Genomic DNA, 21,352 nt, shown 5'->3' on the forward strand with positions numbered 1-21,352 from the left:
TATTCTTATGTCACGTGCGTTTCTCGTTTTACGTACGCTACCGGCGCCTGCGTCAGTTTTCTCAGACAGCATGTGTCGTGGCGGGCACTCCAGGTCCTTTTCCAGGAAATTTGTTCAGACCTAACACAAAGATGAACAGCTTTTTCTTGAAGAGAATGCAAGTGCAGGCACAGCGAAGTACAAGGCAACTAAAACAATATCGTCCAAAACAGTGATATCATAGGGGCGCCCAAGCCCGCTCGCCACCTAAGGGACACGCTAGAACAATGCAACTGCCAAGTAAATCTCATTGAAAGCGTCCTATTGAGATATTCTATTGTTTTTAGGGATGCAATAAAAAAAATCGCACTGTTGAGATCCTGGCCTACGTCAAACGTGTATCTTTAGGTTTACAAAATGCTTTATGCGTCGAGGAAGGCTGTACTGAGGCTGCTCTGTCCCCGAATGCAATCACCTATCTGATCGCACTTACGCTACGTTCGTAAGTACGTTCTAGAGAGGCGGCAAATCCTGGGTCGCCTACCAAGACACCGCGAGGAGGCCACATGCGGTTCCTGACTCCTTTCTTCGTCTTGTTTTTCGCCGGGGTGGTGTACTCTAAAAAGTGGGTAAGTTAAAGAAACTGCAGCAAGTAGCGATTATGCGCGGCAATTTCCAGCGATGAAATTGAGGCTTTGACGGACACCCGTCTGGTCGGAAATAACAGTAGAATACATAGTAAAGAAGACGCAACAACAACACAAAATAAAACAACGACGTTTCGTCCCCTCGAACGGAAGCCTTGTTCACACGTTCGAGGGGCCGAAACGGCATTGTTGTTTTTTTTCTCTTGTGGCCGCCGTCTTCTTTATTATGCATTCTAATTTACATCGATGTCAGTGCACTGAAACAGATGAATGTTTGCAGGTAAAAAATAGGAAGCATGCAGCAATTCAAGATACTAATGCTAGCGTTTAGTTTTCAGCAAAAATAAACATTGTGGTTAAAAATCAGAAAAAGAACTCTGGATTTGGCTTCTAGTCCTGGTTCTGCTTTACCGAAGACCTCGCTGTTCAGCGCCTGATTTTCATTTTGCTAATCATCATCATCATCAGCCTGCTTGTATTCCTTCCGGGATGAAGGCATCCACAAAGATTTTCTATCACTTTGATCGCGTGTCCTAGGAGCCCATCATTTTGCTCAATATTGTTTCTCTCTTTTTCATACAGGCCTTCATCTTCCCATTTTAGGTTCACAGTTTGTTGGTAGCTGTAAGGTACACAGATGCTACACCTGTTTTCCGTCTTTGCATTGCACCGGCCACCCAAGGCCAGTATACTTGCCTTGTTTCAAGTTCAAGCCTTCCAACCGTATTTGCTTCCTAATCCACATTGGTATTTTCTGGTTATCTCGACCATTTCACTTTTCATTTCTTTCTTTTGGGTTTTTTTCCAAGGGTTTACTTGAACTTTATCTAATCCTCATATGTTATTGTGGTAACCAAACACGGGTTGTATGATGCTGTTTTTCTAATGACACAAGCAGGTTACTGCCAGAAAGATCATAACCGTAACAGAAAGCAGTCCAGCGGTTTTATTTCCCGCCTTATATTTTTTATATATTTATCTCAGCAGTGTAACAACTTTCTCAACGGAGTTAAACTAGGCCTTTTTAAAATGTTTGGTTAGTCACTATCACTTTGCCGAAGATTTTTATAACCATTACATTTGGTAGTATTTCTTTACTACTTTACTAGGGCCTTACTCTGAGCGTTTCTTTCCATTACCATTGCTTTCTTTGGGTTTATTTGTTACTGCGAAAAAAACCTGAGCTCACTCACTATAGCCCTTCAAACGTATTCTCGAAGTTCTGGCAGGAAAGACTCAACAAGACAATATCATCGCCTTGTCTCAAAGGGGGTAAACTTTTCTCCATTTACTTATTCTGTTTATTTCGCAATTAGTTGTAGAAGCATTTCTTTGAAAGCTGGTGTAAAGAATTTCGCTGACTTTCTGTCTCTCTGCCCGACATTCTTACTCATTAAGGGAATTTTAATCATCGTATGACGGAGAATCGTAGCCATACATTCTTGGTATATGTCGCGAAGAGTGTTACGTAGGTCAGATATTCCACGACAGGTCAGCGCCTCCACCGCCACGGTGATGACCAAGTTAGTCAAAATGCTTCATTGGTCATATATGAACGACATATACAATGGTTTGTAATATACCGTATTTTCGATTTACCTCGTTTATTAAGAAACCGTGATAAATTTTAGGACCTTTGCTAAACCCTGCTTGATTCATGAATTGTTCAATGTAAAACGTGTCACGTAATCGATAATGTGTGTGGCATTGGTCACACTGGGACAACATTTAACACGTTGCTGCAGTGGCCACGGCGTCAAAATGGGATGTGGGCAGGACAAGATCCTAAGCTTTTTAATAAGGGGTTATTATTAGGGTGGTTACCCCAGCCGTCCCTTCTTCGAATGGTCTCTCGTTTGTTCGCCTCCGGTAGCCATTTAGCTCGTCAGCAAACGGGTGGGTGACGTTGGTCGAGTCTAGAAGAAAAGAGTTCGGTCTCCTTTGCTGCTGCTCCAGCGCCATTCTTCAAACCGACTCCGAGCGGCACGAGCTCGCCCCGCCCGTTCTGTCTCATGGGGGTGACGTCACGCATCTCCCCCAACCACTCAATTGGACAACCGAGATTTCACGTGACCAGTGACGTGATACGCCAACACAAACCTGGCACGGAATTTTTCCTTTTGTACATTTATTGTCATTTCTAAATGTCTATTTTGAGACATTGCTCATTCGCTGAACGCAGACGAACGAATGGGACGCAGCAGATTCATTTTTAAGATTCCGGCAAGAGCAACTGCGTCACGACTGAAACGGACGCCAAATAGATGCTTTTGAAATAAACGAAACTCACAATTCCACACCGTCTTGCCAAGCGAACAAGACAGCGCCTCCTCGCCAGGTGCTCACGCCCGCAAGCGGAGTTCCCCGATTACTTTTTTTTCCACTATTGATGGTTTTGTGAACGGGTATAAAATATAGAGTAGGTATAATTTTTGTAAACAAGTGGAAGATGACCGAAAGTAGGCTAGCAGGTCTGTAATTTTGAGATCTCCGACGTCAGGCTTCGTAAATAATATCTGGCTTGCTTTTCTTTTTTATTCTTGCGGCATCGTTATGGCCATAAACTATTCGTGGCTCATACCGCGACTTTCTACAACAGTGACTTCACCATAGTATCTTCGATGGGCTCCTTTCTTGCTGTCACCAACAGCTTGGCTGTTTTTAACTCCTTTCGTGGCGTTTTTTCTTGCTATTTTTTAAATCTTTTTATTGGTTGGAATCCATAAAACTTCTTTCGTGGCGTTTTGTCTTGCTCTTCTTTTAATCTTTTTATTGGTTGGAATCCATAAAACGAGCACAGCTTGTTTACGACGTTTTATAAATCAGAGTCGTATTCGAACTTGTGAAAACGTTTAAGAGATTTTTCGACATATCGTTCACTATTCGTTACATCCCTTGCCTCGTTTCAATATGAATGCATTATTCGCTAATTATGGCACGTTTCCGCTTGGTTTATTTCAATAACCCTCAGTTTTTTGTGTTTCTTTAAGGTTTGCCTTCTTGTATACGTGAATATCCGCAATCTTGCTAAAATTCCCTGCGAAAAGATTCTTCGCAGTTTCTACTGCCAAAGTTCTGCGTTACTCGATTACTTGCTTTGTCAACTCAAATAGTTTCCCGGATTCGTTTTCCGTTCACCTCCTCCTACAGTTACGGGGAATTTAATATGTCTCCTAGTTAAGCTATCATTACCAGCATCTGGGCTTCTCTCACGTAAGACTGTGAGTTCCTTCGCAAGAAACTGCCTTGAATTCTTTTGAAATTAGTTTTATTCATATAAAACTAACTTGTTTGCTTAGTACTTAATTTTGCTTTTGACAGAGGTAACGGTTCTCTGGTTTTCACCATCCTGTGGCACCTGGTTTACATTTGCCCATGGACATTCACAGCTTACACAAAATCTGTTTGTGTCATTCGAATGAAGTCCTTTGCGCATCTACGTCCGACGGTTTCGGCCTATTCGTCTTCGTTAAGCTGTTTTTGTTCGCTAGTGAGTGGATTCGTTATCATGAGGTTATTTCTGTCCACGAACTCGAAGCCAACGCCAGTATTACCTTGCCCAAATCAAGTGCCTTGTCTGAGATTTCCCACCACACGTTTTCCAATCTGTGTTTGTGTGCCGTCGCATGTGTCTTGTCTGCTTTCGTCCTGTCTCAAGCAATAGTTAACTAGGTGTTCCTATGCCCATATTGAATTTTATTTCGGACGAGGACAGGAATACGATTCCCCGCAACGGCTGCCGGTTTTCTGATGGAGACGAAAAGCAAAAATGCCCTTGTGTACGAGATTTTGGTGCACGTTACAGATCGCCGGATGGTCAAGGAGGAGGAGAAAATTTATTAACACCAGTCAAGAGCACAGAAGGGTGTGCCCATACGTCAGTCATCCAGAATCCTTTGAGAATCAGAGGCGTCTAAGGAGAGACCGATGACACTTCTGTGAGTGCTGCAGGCTTGGCTGAGTAGCAGGGCCTCCGTGGATGCCGACTTTCTGTGAGGTTCTTCGTAGGATGGACAAGACCGGACCTTGTGGATGAGATCCGCTATGCCCAGAAACTTTTCGCATTTGAAATTGAATAATTTCCGGTGCCATTTATGTACAATACAGGATTTGGGAAGACCCCCATCTGTAACCTTCTCCAGTATACCTCCTCTTTCCAACTAAGCTGTGGATGAGCAGGTGGTAGTACTTTCCATGCTAGTCGATAGTATTGTACTATTTCGTGGAAGTTTCCTAGCCCGTGGACTGCACTCGGGACAGGCTCCGCGTACGCAGGAACCGACTCTGTCTCGGTGGCAGCGGCGATCGTCCTGACTGTAAGACCTCCGGCGGTCACATGTGGCTTTCATTCTTTAGGATACCCGGATGAGTTCGTGCCCACACTAAGGTTGCCTCGTCGATTGGCGCCTTCGTGTTCGCGAGGATCCTGCATGTGACACTGGAGATCCTTCCTGATTCGAAGTTTCTGATGGCGGACTTTGAGTTGCGCACTACCGTTTTCGTTGCTGCTTGAGTCATCACCAGAGGAATGGCTGATTTGTCGGCCTCTGTTACGTCTTTTCTCAGTACCGTGCAACACGAGACAGGGACCCCTTACTCCGTAACCACCAATGCCGCGAAAGCTCTTTTCGTGTGATATTCCGCTGCTTTTGTGTACAAGCCGTCAGTGATGTCCCCATATCTAATTTGCAGGTCTTTGGCGCTACTGCTACGTCTAGCCTCGTGATGCGTCGGGCTCATGTTTCTTGGTAGGGGTGACACTGTACGTTTTTCCCTGAACGGCTGGGGCAGTTCTATACTATCTTTGACTATTTCTCCTGTCTGGTATCCCAGAAGCTCTGATATTCTCCGACCTGTCGTGCTGCTCAGCAGCTGTTGTTGCGACGCACTGGCCACCTCAGTGAGTTCGTCGAGAGTGTTAGATACACCCACAGTAATTATTTTTGCCGTCGAGGTGTTTTGAGGAAGACCTAGCGCACATTTAAGGCCCTTTCTAATTATGATGTCCACCTTACTTTTTTTACCTTGGTGAGGTTCACGAAGGGGGCTTGAAAGAGCCTGAGTACGTTAGTCTCCTTCCTCCGCCCGTGCTTGGTGGATATGCGCTTTAAAATTCTGCACATTCGTGTGACGGCGTTGTCTAGCTTGCGGATGGTCTCAATATTTCTACCGGAGTCCTGAACGTATAGCCCGAGGACTCTGATCTTGCCATGGGCGGGTATAAGCTTGCACCGGTTTTCAGTCGTATGTGGTATTTATTTGTGCCTATCCTCCTGTTATTTTGGGAGACAAGGAAAAGCGCCTGAGACTTTTTAGCCGAACATTTCAGACATAGCGGCTCTAAGTAGCGTTCGATATTTCTCCATGGCATTCTGAAGAGTGTTCTCGATATGCCCAACGCTGCCACGATTTACTCACTGTGTGAGAAGGTCCGCATACATGTTGTGTCTTAGACATTCTGTCCTGTCCAGTCTTTCGGGGAGCTAACTGGCGTGAAAAACCTTTGAGCTCAAAATACGTCGAGTGATTGAAGTTGGGTTGGGCAGGCATCGTTAGAAATGCATACCTGGTGACAACCCTGGCGTGAGAGGGGCTAATTGATTTACATTCATGGTAATGCTTTAGCAAAGACGGAATGCTTGGGTGTCCCAGACTCTTATTAATTGAAAATTATTGAAGGAACGCCAGGAAATTTGAAGCATTCCATCTTTTTATTTATACCCTTTTATATTTTTTGCTTGCGAAAGCACTACCTGCTATAGCGATTTCAGGGGCCAGCGGTGCACATTTAAAGACCAACTGCACTCAAAATTTTGACCTCTTTAAAACCCTATTTTCGTATAGTCTGCTTTAAAAGAAAGCAACATGCAAAATACAACAGCTGAAATACGCGTGCGGACGCTGCACGCGGCCAGCAAAAATCGGCGATTTTGAAACCTAAACTCAGGACAGCGCGGCCTTTGCAGTGACGTTTCAGACGTCCAGCGAGCTGCGGGACGGTCACCAGCTCGGGAGAAAATCTGCGCGCAAGCTCTGCGCGCGCACGGAGAAGCAGAGCTCAGTCGGTTCTCCAGCTGCGTGGATGGCCAGAGGACGAAGCCCCCCGTCGGCTAGAACGTCGCAGGCGCGTCGTGGCTGTTTACGCGATTCGCGAGCAGGTGCAGCGTGGTCTGCGGCGGAGCGTTTTTAAACGCTTCTGACTGATTAACGAGGCGTTTCACGGGATACCAGTTGTGGCCAAGCTGATTTGTGGGTACTTACTACGCATCAAAAATAAATTTGGTCGAGGTGATATTTGAGTGCAGTTGGCCTTTAACAATATTTATTAACAAATGTAACAAAAGATTTTCGCATTTGCGCAAGATGGAGATCTTCAGGCCAAAAAATGTTCGAAGAAAATGTGGCACTTCAATTCCTTCTTGTGGCATTTTCACACATTTTTTGCTTGGACAGAGCTACATCAAATTGTGCATAAACTAAGCACACGCTAAGCATTGCACAAATTTGAAAACTGCCCGTATCAAACAAGTTCTATTTAGATGACTCGCAATAGAGGCTTCTTTAAAATATTAAGCCATGCAAGCATAATTTGTGCTTAGACGTCAGGAAGAAAAATGATTTTATTTATTGTAGTTTTTAACGCAAAGACGCCACGCAAGTGACAAGGCGCGCAGTATAGTAGGGCTACGGATTAAGTTTGACCCGGTGGTCAAAATATATCTGGTGCATTAGTATAAATGTCAAAATGAATGTCAATATTAGTCAATAACATGTCAACAATAATGATAATATTATAATAATATTAGTCAATAATATCTCAATATTATTATTATGAATGTCAATACAGTCACAATATTCCGGAGCATTAGTATGAATGCAAATTAATTAGCAACTTTCACCCCCGAGTTGTCACCGGGTGTGCATTTCACACAATACCTGTCAAACCCGACTTCAATTTTTCGTCTTAATTTGAGCTGAAGTGCTTTCCACCCTGGTTATCCTAAACACGCCCAGCGAAGCTATTATGAAAACCAAATTCGGGACAACGGAAGCAATACAAAAAGAAAATGGCAGTTAATTCAGGAATTCCTTAACACGCAACATCAACTTGACTCCGTCACGTCCATTATAATGAACTACTCGCTCGGCACAGCACCGCGTGATATCGCGAACTGTTTTAATCAATATTTTTCCACAGAATATTCTGACCCTTCTTCTTTGGTGTACACGCCCACATTCGCTCGCCAGCCACAATCATTCTTTCTTATTGTTACCAATCCTGCGTAAATTTATGCCGTTTTTTCAGGGCTAAAACCTACTGCTCCTGGGCTAGATAAAATTAAGGGGAAACACATTCAATTGATTTGTCCATTCATTCTCCAAAACTTATCTTTAAAACCAGTGTCTTTCCAAGCGTTTTTGAATTGGTTAAAGTTGTTTTGGCCTTCAAAAAAGGGGATCTAAACCAAATAAAAAATTATCGACCGATTTCAGTCCTTCCATTTCTCGTCAAAGTTCTTGAAAAGTTAATCGAAAGAAGGCCGTTTAACTACTACAAAAAATTTAATATACTAACCCACAGTCAATTCGGATTTCAACCTCGCCTTTCAACAGATGAAACATTGGCATGCTTTGTCGATAGCATTAAATTATTCATTGACAAGGGAAATTACGCCGGCTCGGTATTTGTTGACTTATCTAAAGCATGCGACCGCATTGATCACGACATCTTCTTCACTAAACTTGAGTATACGGAATTGCTGGATCGCCACTTCAATTGTTCAAAAGCTTCTTGTCTGAAAGCCGGCAAATCGTTTGCGTGAATGGCTCTTTCTCGTCCTCTCCTTCACCAAAGGTGTCCCCCACGGCTCTGTTTTGGGGCCGCCTTTATTCCTTACTTACGTGAATGACTTACTGCAGTGCCTCATGCGCTCGATATTCATTCTATACGCCGACGATACAATTTTTTCAGGCAATCTTGATGCAGAGATATTAATTGCTAATTTGCAAATCGAATTATGCTCCCTTGAACATTGGTGCCTATTGACTCGTGCAAATCATCCCTCATGGTATTTCGCTCACCGAATAAAAAAATGCAAATAAATCCTTGCATTCATATAGGTCACAATCCCATCCCACTGCGGAACCAAACACCCTGTTTAGATGTTATTGCAGACACTCACCTAAGGTTCCAATGCCATATTTTCTCCATTTGCAAAAAGAGAGAGAGAGAGAGAGAGTAATTTTTTATTGAAAAGGAGAAGAGGTCGGCCTGAGAAATTGATCTTGGGCCTGCTACTTCCCTCTGGGGGGAGGGTACTGAGGACAGAAAGAGAAAGGAATGAATATGGAAGGTATGGGAAATGGCACTGAAAGCAAAAAATGAACTATGTACAAGCAGTAAAACCAATAAACGTCTCACGTACAACGGGGCCCTGAATCAGATGACTACAGTTCACTTTTTAGGACATAACTATCATCCACGAAAAAAAAAAACTGCTCAGACATTCTTTCGCAGTCTGTTCAATTTTTGTCGCAACCTAGAGGCGAGAATCTAAAAAAGAGTCACCAAGAAATGTAAGCAGGGCTTTAATGGCTAGGCTTTGCTTCCTGTTGTCAGCCCACGTGCCCAAAATATTTTGTTCGGACAGAGGGCGAGTGTCCAAGCGTAGTAAAGCTGTGTCAAGGTTCATTCGCTCACTGGAGTACATTGGACAAGCACTAAGCAAATGTTCGATAGTCTCAGGAAAACCACACAGAAGGCAGTCTGGGCTGTCCTCTCGTCCGATTCTGTGAAGATACTTCCGAGTCAATGCTACTCCAAGACGCAGCCTGTGTAGCAATGTCTCTTGACTTCGGCGAAGACGAGGAGCGTGACTGACCCAGAACTTCCGCTCTGGATCGAGCTTGTGTAGGCGTTCATGTCGATTCTGCGGGTCCGACGAATGAAAGGCTGCAGCTTGTTTCCGTGCTCCATAGACTATCGCGTTAGCATCCTGCCTTGTGATCGGTATAGACAGGAGAGTTCCATTGTGGTGTGCCTGCTGTGCTTCTGCATCCGCCAGCTCATTTCCAGCGATGCCACAGTGACTTGGTATCCACTGAAACCCCACCGTGTGGCCCTTTTCATTCAACTCTTTAAACAGGATAGCGACATCAGTGGTCAGCTGATCGTACGCGCCTCGCTTCATTGGGTACCTTAGTACCTGCAGCGCTGGTTTGCAGTCACAAAAAATAATCCACTGCTGTGGCCTTTCACAAGAAATGATGCGGAGCGCTTCGCGTAAACCGACCAGTTCTGCTGCGGTAGGCGACGTCCTGTAACCAATCTTGAAACGTTGGGTCAGGTCCTTCCCAGGCATAACCACTGCCGCTGCCGACGAAGACGCCGTGACCGAGCCGTCAACAAAAACATGCGTTGCCTCTCCGTACATTTCACTGATGTAAAATAGTGAAAGTTGTCTTAAGACCGAAGACGCCATGTGGGATTTTTTTCCGATTCCAGGAATCGACAGCCGCACCTGTAGATCAGGTACAACCCATAGAGGCACTTCTGATATTTTGGCGACTGCAAATCTGAAGGGAATCAAATGTTGCTGCGCCGAAATACTTCGGGAGTAGTTTGAATTCGGCCGTTCTCTGAAGACACTCGACAGTGGATGGCACTCATGTCTTGTCACATGTCGGAGGTGCACACGAAGAGGTTCTTGCGCGAGGTAGACTTGAATTGGGCAGACTCGCGCTTCTGCGATCGTTCCACGTGTTGATGTGCACCGAGGCAACCCCAAACAGATTCGTAGGGCTTGTGCCTGTGCACTTTGAAGCACGCGTAATGACGATCGCCGAAATTTACACAGTATAGGGGCACTGTATTGCAAATAGCCAATAAAGAGCGCCTGGTAAAGGCGCAACAGCGATGAAACCGATGGGCTAGACTGTACTTCAATATGAAAACACTACTAGGTTTATATTATTCATTTATTCATTGCCACTTCCACTATTCTATCACATCCCTGGGTCAATCGTATAAAAATCACCTGCCATCATTAGAAAAACTTCTAAAACAAGCAATTCATATAATTACATTTTCTCCAAAAATGTCCCCATGTCTTCCTATTTTTACTCAACTGAATACATTACTTCTGCCCAAGATCTATTTGTATAGCACTGGAGTTCTGTGTTTTAAAGTGCTGCAGAGCATCCTGGCTTTTGACATTTTTCCTTGCCACCTGCTAAACAACCGTAACTTCACTAGATTTTCCTCCTGTCAGAACTTGTTCTTGCCGAAGGTATGAACTAATCATGGCAAGTTGAGTCTAGTTTTTTTCTGCTGTATCGTTTTGGAATGACGTACAACTGCAAATAAAGGCAGTTAGGTCACTTCAACCCTTGAAAATAAAATTGAAGATGTTCTTAGCTACTCACTCCTAACTCCCAGAAATATTTTTCTTGTGTGAAATTTTTTTCTGGTTGTTCTGTTGTCAATTCCTTCCAATTTCTCCCGCAATATGTTGTATTTTTTACAAAATATCATTGTTAAACAACGTTTGATAATATTTGTATGACGTATGCAACACTTATGGTTGTGTTGTGCTGAAAACGTACCTCCACAACATTTGGCTTAGGAGGTCCTGCCTGCGGTTCGGAAACCTTAGGACCTCCTCCTGTAAAATACCCCAAAAATTAACATGCTCTTGTATTTTTTCACTAAATTTCAATTTGAATTTGAAAAAAAAAACCAATGATGCTAATGACGCTAAATCAATGAGGCAGGAATCTAATCTATCTCGTTCCAGAACGCCTTAGGTCGACCTCAAACCTTATTTAGTGTTAGTTAGGAAGTACTTAGGTTTCGGCCTGCTGGGTCTGCTGGGTGCTGGGTCCTGCGCCTTGTTACGTACCTTTCGCCTAGCGAGACTTGTCATCATCATCACCTGCCTATTTAAGCCCACTGCAGGGCAAAGGCCTCTCCCATTATTCTCCAATTACCCCGGTCCTGTGCGAGCTGTGACCAATTTATCCCCGCAAACTTCTTCGTCTCATCTGGCCATGTAACTTTTTGCCGCGCCCAGTAACGCTTGTCTTATCTAGGTCTTTAGGTCTGGGTCTCGAAACCTAGACCTAGACCTAGGTCTCTAGTTCTAGACTTGCCTAAAAATCTCAGAGCGAGACTTGTGGGCTACTGTTTATAATTCAGATGGCTAGCCGGCAGCAACCCAATCGTAAAAATCTCTACTATATCAATTCATCATCGTGCTTAGAATCTCCGCTAGCAACTTTTGCAAGGTTGTCTAAATCCTGGATTTCTAAAATTTACTTGTTAAGGCACAAGGGCCGCTTTCGGTATATTTATTCCCGCCTGCATTCCTAGTCAATATCACAGCCTCAATTCTTCGATCGAGTCTTCTGAGTACTCTTCTGAAACCATACTCAGGACATTTTGGTTCGAATTATAGAAGAAGCGAGTGCCATCGGCTCAGACGTTCTCAATTCACTTGAATTCGCTAGTTTTTCCAATCAAGCTATGTAAATTATCTTTCTAGACATGTTGTACGCAACATCGGCGAAATAATTCTCCCTTCCTTTCTGTGCTCCTTAGGCGTGTGCAAGATGCGGTCTGCAAGCACAAATACGTGGCTATAATTTATGATGCATCAAAAATCAGTACCGAACAAACAGAAACCCTTCCAAGCGCTGAGATGCAATGCTATGACAAGTTTGGAACCCTCACCACGTGCGTGATACAGCAGAAGATGTAAAACTGTGCTTTGCAAACCCACTTTACAACCCCTGCGTGTGTAGGTGATTCGAAGCCGTAATCGTCGCTGCATTCTGGTTGTTTTCCGTACTAGGAGGCACATGTCATATGACCTTAGGTCCTCGCATCATTATAAATTCAAGATAAAGATGCATCAAAATTATTACCAATTGCCACTGACACAACTCCGACCGTGTAAACTTCCGGTCTTCTCCAGTCCCTACAAAAACGTAGTTCAGGTTGCTCTAATGCCCTCCGCTCAAACATCTGTCTAGGACGAATGAACATCGAATCAGCCTTTAGTGCAGATGTCTAGTAAATCTTGGGAGAATCTGGATTTGGCTCGGTCGACGACTCTCCCTGTCCTCTGTGCTCTAATATGGGTAGTGGCTGGCGTACATACGTGGCTTGTTTTCACGAACCTGTGGCAACACATGCGTAGCACCTTTGGATGCGCATGCGATGTTACAAACTTTTTACGGATGTTCCTCCTTATACGATGACAAGTACTCGTTATGTAAGAGTTGTGAGTTCGCTATGAGGTAAAGGTTTTCACGCGATTCAAAGTTCTCTTAGCGAGTTATGCCTCTCACTGTATTTTGTGTTTCTCTTTACATGTACAACTACGGTAAACAACAGCGCGAGTACGGATACAGAGAGTGCTGCTCCTGCGAAGACCCCGGGAGTAAGGACTTTTTTATTTTTTTAACCATTTTGAAATCCTTCACGACTTGTCTTCTAGTTTCATCACTACATATTCGAATACCAAGTGTTCAACTAAAAAGACCGAATACTGGCACAGTAGTGCATGATCAGTATTGAAGCATTTCTGTCTGAAACAGGCACTAACACTGCCAATTCAATTTCTCTGTAAGCCCTCATGCCAATTTAACTATAAAATTTCGGCGTTTATAAGCTTTAGGCCTACAGCTGTCATTCGTAAAACAACTTGTACGGCATTTATTCCCCTTTTCGGGCACGTCCCGAAAACGGTCTTCCGGGCATGGGATACACACAATTTGTCCAAAGTAAAAACTACGGGAAATCCTATATTAGGTGAGGTGGCTATTTATTTCAGCCTTAGGCTCCTGACCACTTAAAAATAACAATCATTATGTGTACCATGCAGCGTTTTTAATATGTTCACATCCCGTGCCGTGTGTAGTTGTCTTCTCCGTCGACGTGTTGTATACCCTGGGTGTTCATGTTTCCATGGAAAACCAACTAACCCTAAACTCAACTGATGTTCAACTGTTTATTACCTCCAAGAAAAAAAGGGTTGTTTAGGCTACTACACATAAAATTATTTGCAGAATCCTGCAAAAATAGGTCACTCATTACATGGGGTGCCATTTCCAGCTGTTTTTTTTAATTGTGTAAGCAATTTATAAGTATCTTTTAGGACTAAATACAATTCGCGAACGCCATTTTTTCGTACTAATTATGGTTATGACCTAGCAAATGGAGGTTCGTCACACATTCGGCGGCCCCCTAAAGGAGAACGTTAAGCAATATTTGTTGCTGCAAGGGGCTATACGCCCTATTCCAGGTATCCTTACCTAGAAATGTGGTTTAATACGATCAAAAGTTTGGCCAGTTGCTGCAACATCCTCAGAAGAAGCGCCAAAAAGACGAACACGCAGAAAAGAACACAAAGGACGGCGCGCTTCCTGCCCTTTGTGTTCTTTTCTAGGTGGTCGTTTTTTTTTTTTTCGTGCTTCTTCCCAGGATGTACCCTTAACTGCGCTGTGACCAACCACACATAGAAGCTTTAAGGTGAAAGAGGGAAACCTGGAATGACGGCAGTCAGCGCCCTGGCCCAGCTCTCACCGATTTTTGTCTACATGTTGGTCACTGCTTGAATACCACGGAGAAAGTCTCAAAAGTTTGTGAGCTTTAGAGTAAGGTCCGTGGATTCAAGCAATACTGCCCTGCTTTATTCTACATATATTATACACTCTAAATCATTTCCTTTGAGCGATCGAGGTTGAAAAGTGCTCACAACGATGCAATTTGGAAGCCCCCGTGAAACGTTGTGATTATGAACTATGACAACTTTCACATTTTTATGATAAATTATTTCGAAAACGAAATTCTAAAACCAGCAAATACGTCCTTTTTATTACAAATTTAATAAACAAAGAGTGTTCGGAAAGGTACTAAAAAAGTGAGCTCGGATCGGAAGACACGTACCGTAAAATTTCGAGCAATAACAGTCTAGTAATGTCCTAATGCAAGCGACCATAGGCGACCTAAAAATCGCTGTAGCGATTCAGCGAACATTGAACCATCGCAAGGCCTTCCGCTAGAAAACTGTTTTCTAAAATCAAGCAGATACAGGCCTTCAAAGCTTACAAGATAAAGAGTGACGGTGGTGAGGCGTTTCACAATAAAATGTGGCGGCAAAGCCTTCCGACGTTTTATTGTAGCACCCTGCCAAATCCGAATAAACCAAGTTATGTTCCTTGTCAGACAAGAGTCTACATTCCAAATACACGGCTAAATTTCAAATGCCAAAGGGAGCCTCAAATCGCCATCATAGTGACACCCGACGAGGCGAAGAAGCGTGCAGTGTGCTCACGCACGCCATGACCACCACGCACTCGAAGTGATCCCACTTAAGCTGTAACTAACGTACCTAAATAAGCTGCGCATAAGAGTACCGCCACTTCCTGCACCCGGAAGCTTCTGGGGGCCATTTTGTTTCTGGCTTGCCGTGTTGCGATCTCTCCCAAAGGACCCGCCGTTGGTTGTGACGGGCAGAGTGCCGCCATCTGTTCTAGCATCCGTGTAGCAGAGACAGAGAGAAAGGAGAGGCGTCCAGAAAAAAAATCTCTGCGCCCATATGTAAAAAAATATCACGTGGTGCCGACCCGAAATTAAAATTCTGGGGGCACATAACAATGAGAGAAAAGAGTGCCGATACTCTAAAAGCCTTTATTGAGCGACGCTAGATGTAGCCAACCATGAATAAAAGCTTTAGAGTGACAGCCACACGGAACGATGGGAGCCGGTGCTCTGGATAGGCACCTTCCAATATTTTCAACATCACCCGATTCAGGTGGTGAAGCTGCAACTGCATCTACCATGTGTACTCTGACTGCTGTCGAAAGCTCCAAACTTTCAAACAAATACTCAACTTTAAGTGAACTCAAAATGTATCCTATCAAGCACCGTGTAAGCAATACTCATTCCTTGCTCCTGGACGCTACTGTGAAACGGTTTGCCGCTGAGAGCGACGAGGCGCATCGAGGTTTTTCTGGTCACTCAGTCTGCAGTCACGACATGGCCTTCGCCGAGCCGATAACAGGACCGCCTTTAGCTTCCAATAACGTTGTTCCTCCAGGTGTGCAAGTACTGAGGTGTCAATGTAACAGGCATCTGCTGGGATTCTGAGACCAAAGGGCAAGAATCTCGAAGTCACTGTGTCTGCTTCAGCAGCCACAAAGCAACTGCAGCCTTCTGTAAGCGCGGCAAACGCGACAAGCACCACTATTAGTGCAGCCGTAGAAGCCATACCCATCCCAGACTGCTTTGCCCGCCGACGAAGATGTTGAAGTGCTGCCGGTCTCACCGGCCTAACACGTAAAAGAAGAGCGCCAATCGCTTTTACGCCAAAATGCAGCACCCCTCAATGGTTAGGTCACCACACCACAAGTTGCAAGCCAGAAACAAGACACATCACACTAATGTAAGGGCAGAAAGCACAAATTTCAACTTTTATAGTCCCATTGCGAACCTTTACTACACATGAAAAACATTTTTTTAATATTATGTTTCAATGTTATTTCATCAAAAGTAATTATTACAAACTCCACGTGAACACAATAGTTATTGATTTCTCAGAAGCCCTTCGCCATATCCCGCACAGAAAATTATTGAAATACTGACTACAATTGGCCTAAATGCTCAATTATTATCCTGAGCAACAACGTACTTAACCCATCGCAGTCAGTACATATGCCTCAACAAAGAGAATGTGAACATTTTGAAGTTTTCTAAGGTGCCCTGCAGGGTTTCGTAAGGCGTCTCTGGCTTTTTCTTGTGTATGTTATAGAGACTGGAAGTTCGGCACGAAAAATCGAGGTTTTTGGCCCTACCATAGGCACTCTAAGGTGTCGTTTAGGCACATAAAGGCATTAAGAACTCTAGGCATACATAGGCCAAATTTGTATTTCCTGAAGCGGTAGGTTTTACGACAAAATGTTCACTCGCAATTCAAATAGCGGACAAATCTTGTGCTATGGGAAAGTATTTTCATTTTCTTTGTGAAATTCCGCCTTACAAAACTGGTAATTTTAGCAGATTTGGATGCAATTTGGGTATTTCGCAGCGAAAATAGCTCCACAAAAAACCGCTCGTGACAGTGTTTTACGGCGTATAGTTTCAGTTTAGATTTGCATGCACAAAATGAACTCAACATCCACGGACGTTGGCGGAGCGTGCTTGTACTGTGGAACGCGCAATTATATGAGCCGCTGGAATATCAATGATTGACACTCAAAATATTTCAAAGTTCTTTAGCACACGGTATCCAAAAGCTGTATGTATAATATCCAAGACATATTAAAAATTAGCAACCGGTGCTTTAGTGATAGCGGCGGGCCTGTCCCGTTCATACAAAATACGCTCGTCATTCTGATTTAGAGTGGTGCCTATGCTTCCCGCTGCTGAATGATTTCTGGTCAGAATGTGAAATAAGCACGCGACTGTGCCATCTAGGCTCAAGTACAGCGTGGGCTAGGACGCTGTTGTCTACTGCACATCTGTGAACACCCCAGAAGTTTTAAAGACGATAGACTTTCTTGGGCTGCTTAAACGCAGACATTTTGGTCGGTTTGTATGTCTGTCTGTCTGTCTGTCTCAGACTCGATTCAGTTATCCGGAAACAGTGAAACAGACGCTGCACAATAGGTTTATATGCCCAGAGCCAAATGTGCACGTTTATGTCCAGTGCCAATGTTTATACTTGCCAACAATGTTTATACTTGCCAATACATAAGTGATATTTGCAGAGTTTCTTTATAAAACGATCATGCATGCTTGATTTTCGCAATAGCAAGTTCTAAATTCACTGAAGACAAAAAAATTCCCTCCGTGGCCTGCTGTCGCATGCGCCTATATAGCTTCTGGCGGCGTTTTAAGAATTAAAATGGCAACAGTTACAAAAGGTTCCACTAGGTAGGTTCCACGTTACGCTTTGAATGCACGAGGGAGAAGGGAAACGGGGTTCTATAAAAGTTCAGGTAGGGCACCTCGATTCGCGCCTGTCTCCGCCGTACGATAGTGCTGGCGTCGAGGCACACATCCGGGTGCAGTGTAACGCGGTAAATTTAAATTTGCTTGAACAAACCTGCGCCGTGTTTACCTTGGGAGGAGTGCGACGGCAGAGGAACAGTAGGAGAGTTGACCGGGAAAGCGAAGGGTTGCCTTTATTTGGCAAACGAAGATAAAAACGACCGTCTTTCGTCGACGTCTGCACCGAAAGGAGCAGACACGCAGCCGAAATTTGTTGTAAAAGCTTTGCAGCCTTGCTTCCAGGAGGCACCAGCAGGCTCTGGTAGAACAGCCAGAATCGGTAACTGATCCTTGACGACCACACTGATCAAACCCAAGGATATAATCCCACAAACCCGATAAATCCCATGGATAGCACAGTAAAGTGCAATTACTATAGGGGTAAAAAAATGAATCCGCCTGTCCTACAGAACTGGATGCCAAAAAATACTGCTGGGAATAACACCACCCAATAGCTATGCTATTTATACCAATTAACCACATTAGACAGAACGTCAGAGTATGTTCAGGTAATACTTGGAGCTAGATTGCGAACGATCGTGAAGGTTACCCGACAAGGCACAGGATGGTTGTGGCGACCAGATTCAAGAAGCAGTTAGGTGCTCGTTTTATAACCCCTTTCTGTCGTTCTTCATTCGTGCTACACGTGCTGTGTCTTGACGGCAGGTGATCCCCACATTATAGGCATGTGGCTGTGCATGTCTTTCTGGCGTCACTTTGAAATTTCCATGCGTCAGATGCTCACGTAATTCTCCTTGGTCAGCATCAGTGGCCTTGAGCAGCACATGGTCCTTGTGTCACATTCATCGCCTTTTACTCTTCATTTTTATTGCGCTAGCAATACACAGGCATGTCGGCGAAAATGTTCTTCCTTGGTACCCGAACACAGCGTGACAGAATAACATACATGAAAACCTCAGCCAAAAGCCGTCGCATGAAGTTGGATGGGGTGTCAATGCGCACAGTTCCTTGAAGGAATAATTTAGTAGCTCAGGGTAACTTAGAGGTGCTGCCGGTTGCAGCCCGTGTTTCCGCGTCTTGTCATGTTAGGCACGACAGGTGAATTGTCCTCGCAAACAGCGTGGGAAAAATGCCGAGTAGCGGGCTTCCAAAGCTAAAACAGTTTTAGAGGAACATGGGCGCAAAAAGCGCCCCAAAGAGTATATAACCGTGAAAAGCATTTTTAGAAGCTAAAAAGGCCGTATGGACACCAATCTTAAACTAGGCCCTTATAGGCACAATAAAGTATTGCTTACAGCGTTTCATTTCCCGAAGTTCATCCTCATGTGTCAAAGAGGCTTCATACGGATGTGGTAAAATCGCTCCCCGGCTTTTAGTGGCGTCAAATAAAAGAGACGCAAAACCCGGCATTCATCTCAGCAAACGTCGAGTTCTTTTCTAAAAGACGAAGCAAAACGCACTGCACGCGCTGCGTGCTGCACGTATGTATCTTCCTCATCGTCCTCTTTCTTGCGTGTCTCATTCGAATCACGTGACAGTTCAGCGTGACGTTCTAATACAAGTTACAACAACGGATTCATGCAAAACATTTACATATTGCTTAAAGGTCAGGTCTATAGTTATGACGCGGCTGACTACGTTGCTATGAAGTTACCGTGGCGCCTTGCCACCGGCTGTGTTATTTATTCTATTGTGCATCATATTGCGAACCGGTTACAGCTAACTTCCTCACTCCGCAGTATAGCTCCTTAGTGTGACACTTCTGAAATGAAAATTAGCGTAAAAAAACAAACAATATGAGCACAACGCCGAAAAGAAACCTCGCGAATGAAACTAGGCTTTTATTGGCTCCGACGGGTCACGAATGAATTCTATGAAATATTTATTCCTAACAATGACACATGTTTTTAACTAGGAGATTCATATTGACAACACGGGCAATAAGGCGTTCAGACAATTGTGCTTCCTCTGTTGAAATTTCACAATTGTCGGCAGAATCACTTCAAGTCAAATTATCAGCTCACAGAACTCTTCTAAGGCCCATCCCCGAACACTAGAGCAATGTTTGGAACCCGCATCAACCGTACCTTATGGACAAATTAGAAAATTTCTGCATAGTGCCCTTCGTTTTATTTGCTGGAAATATTCTAAACACGTAAGGGTAACACCATTCCGCATTTGTGCCCAGGTTCAAACGTTGTCCTCATGCCGTTGTGCTGCTGCTGTGAAGGCGACGGGCATTTCGTATGACGGAGTTTTAACCAAAAATTACATTAAACCTCCGCATAGGCACTGGACATATACGAATCACAACAAACTTATAGGCCCATTCACCAGTCTTACCAATACGTTCAAGTGTTCTTTTTTTCCGTTGTGCATTAAAACTCAGAATTCAACACCGTTATTCGTTGTCACACATTGACTGACACATTTGCTGAGAAAGAAGAATTGTGGTTCACTTCATTTCTGTAAAAGTAAAAGTGTTACCAACTGTTACATGGTTACCATCATGTTTTGTGCCACAACTACAGGAGATAGAATAGCATGCGCGTAGATCACTCTCATTTTCCCTTTTTTTTATCTTTTTTTGCCATGTTGCCACCTTACCCCATGCCATGTTGCGTCCACAAATGTTCTGTTGCACCCTTTGTGTTGGAAGGGATCGTAGGGTATTATAAATGGTTTTTCCCATCAGTCACCCGGTAGCTTGTGTCCCCTAAACTCCGCAATTAAGACCTTTCTTGGTTGTCTACCCTTTTTAGCATGTTTTTAGTAAAAGATGAATGATTTGTAGCGTTCTCTCTTTCATTTGATGGTCCACGGTGTACTTTTCGTCCCCAAGCGTGTACCCGGCAATGTTTCTCTACTTACTGCAAGATCGTGGCCAAGGCTTAGAGAATTTATAAATAAAATAAAATGGAAATTATATAAACAATAAGTACATTCATATCATAACCACACACACTTCCTTAAATGAGTAAGTCGCTTTAGTAGGCACTGATACCAGTGCACCCACTCCTTAGACAATCTACGCCATTGAGTCTACAGGTTGGCAGCAGGTCACGAAATAGTCATAGAAATGTAGGGTGGTAGCTATCGGCACTATTATAGTTAGTAGGCTAACCACAATATGCGCACAATACACCCTACCTGATCGTAAACTTCTCACTTCTGAATTTGAAAAACGTGTTGATGAACGGCCGCAACCAGTTAGACTAGCAGGAAACTTGAAGAATCATCATTGCCTTCCACCGTTGTGTTTGCTGACGCCAGGGGCCTAATAACAGAACAGCTCTAGGCCTCTTCGGGTCGCTCTACAATTACACGAACATGCAACCTACTTCAGCTCATCACACGCCACATATCACGCAACCGACTTTGTAATAGCGCCAAACATTCTCCTGTATCTTGTCCAGTAGATGTAATCTTCATTTCAATGGGCAGAGATAATTTTCTGGTTATTCTACAATCAGTAAAAACTAGAAATTCCGCACTGTGCACCAACGTTTCGTTAAGAAGCGGCTTAATGCAAGAGGCAAAAAATTTACATAATTGCCCTGCACATGCATTGAACTGTAAATTCAACAAGCTGCAGAAATTTCCACCACACGCAATCGAAGCACACCAGTATTCCATGCTCCAAACCTTCAGTATAAGCACACCCAACAAATTCTAGTATGGCGATTTTAAAAAGCACCTAAAAACCAAA

The 21,352-nt window shown here is 43.8% G+C and overlaps 1 protein-coding gene across 2 annotated transcripts in view; it reads left to right on the forward strand.

Moving 5' to 3' along the window:
* The first annotated feature begins 386 nt into the window (after positions 1–386).
* The window catches only part of LOC144158326 (uncharacterized), a 97,981-nt gene continuing 77,015 nt past the window's right edge, over positions 387–21,352 (forward strand). For both annotated transcript variants that reach the window (XM_077689147.1, XM_077689148.1), the window contains exons 1-2: positions 387–608; positions 13,024–13,069. In XM_077689147.1, coding sequence (XP_077545273.1) covers positions 546–608; positions 13,024–13,069 — 109 coding nt within the window. In that variant the 5' untranslated portion in view covers positions 387–545. The remainder of the gene's footprint in view (positions 609–13,023; positions 13,070–21,352) is intronic.

The sequence above is a fragment of the Haemaphysalis longicornis genome, unplaced genomic scaffold (assembly GCF_048455015.1).
Source record: "Haemaphysalis longicornis isolate Haplotype H1 unplaced genomic scaffold, Haemaphysalis longicornis Haplotype H1 scaffold_10, whole genome shotgun sequence".
Classification (NCBI taxonomy): Eukaryota; Metazoa; Arthropoda; class Arachnida; order Ixodida; family Ixodidae; genus Haemaphysalis; species Haemaphysalis longicornis.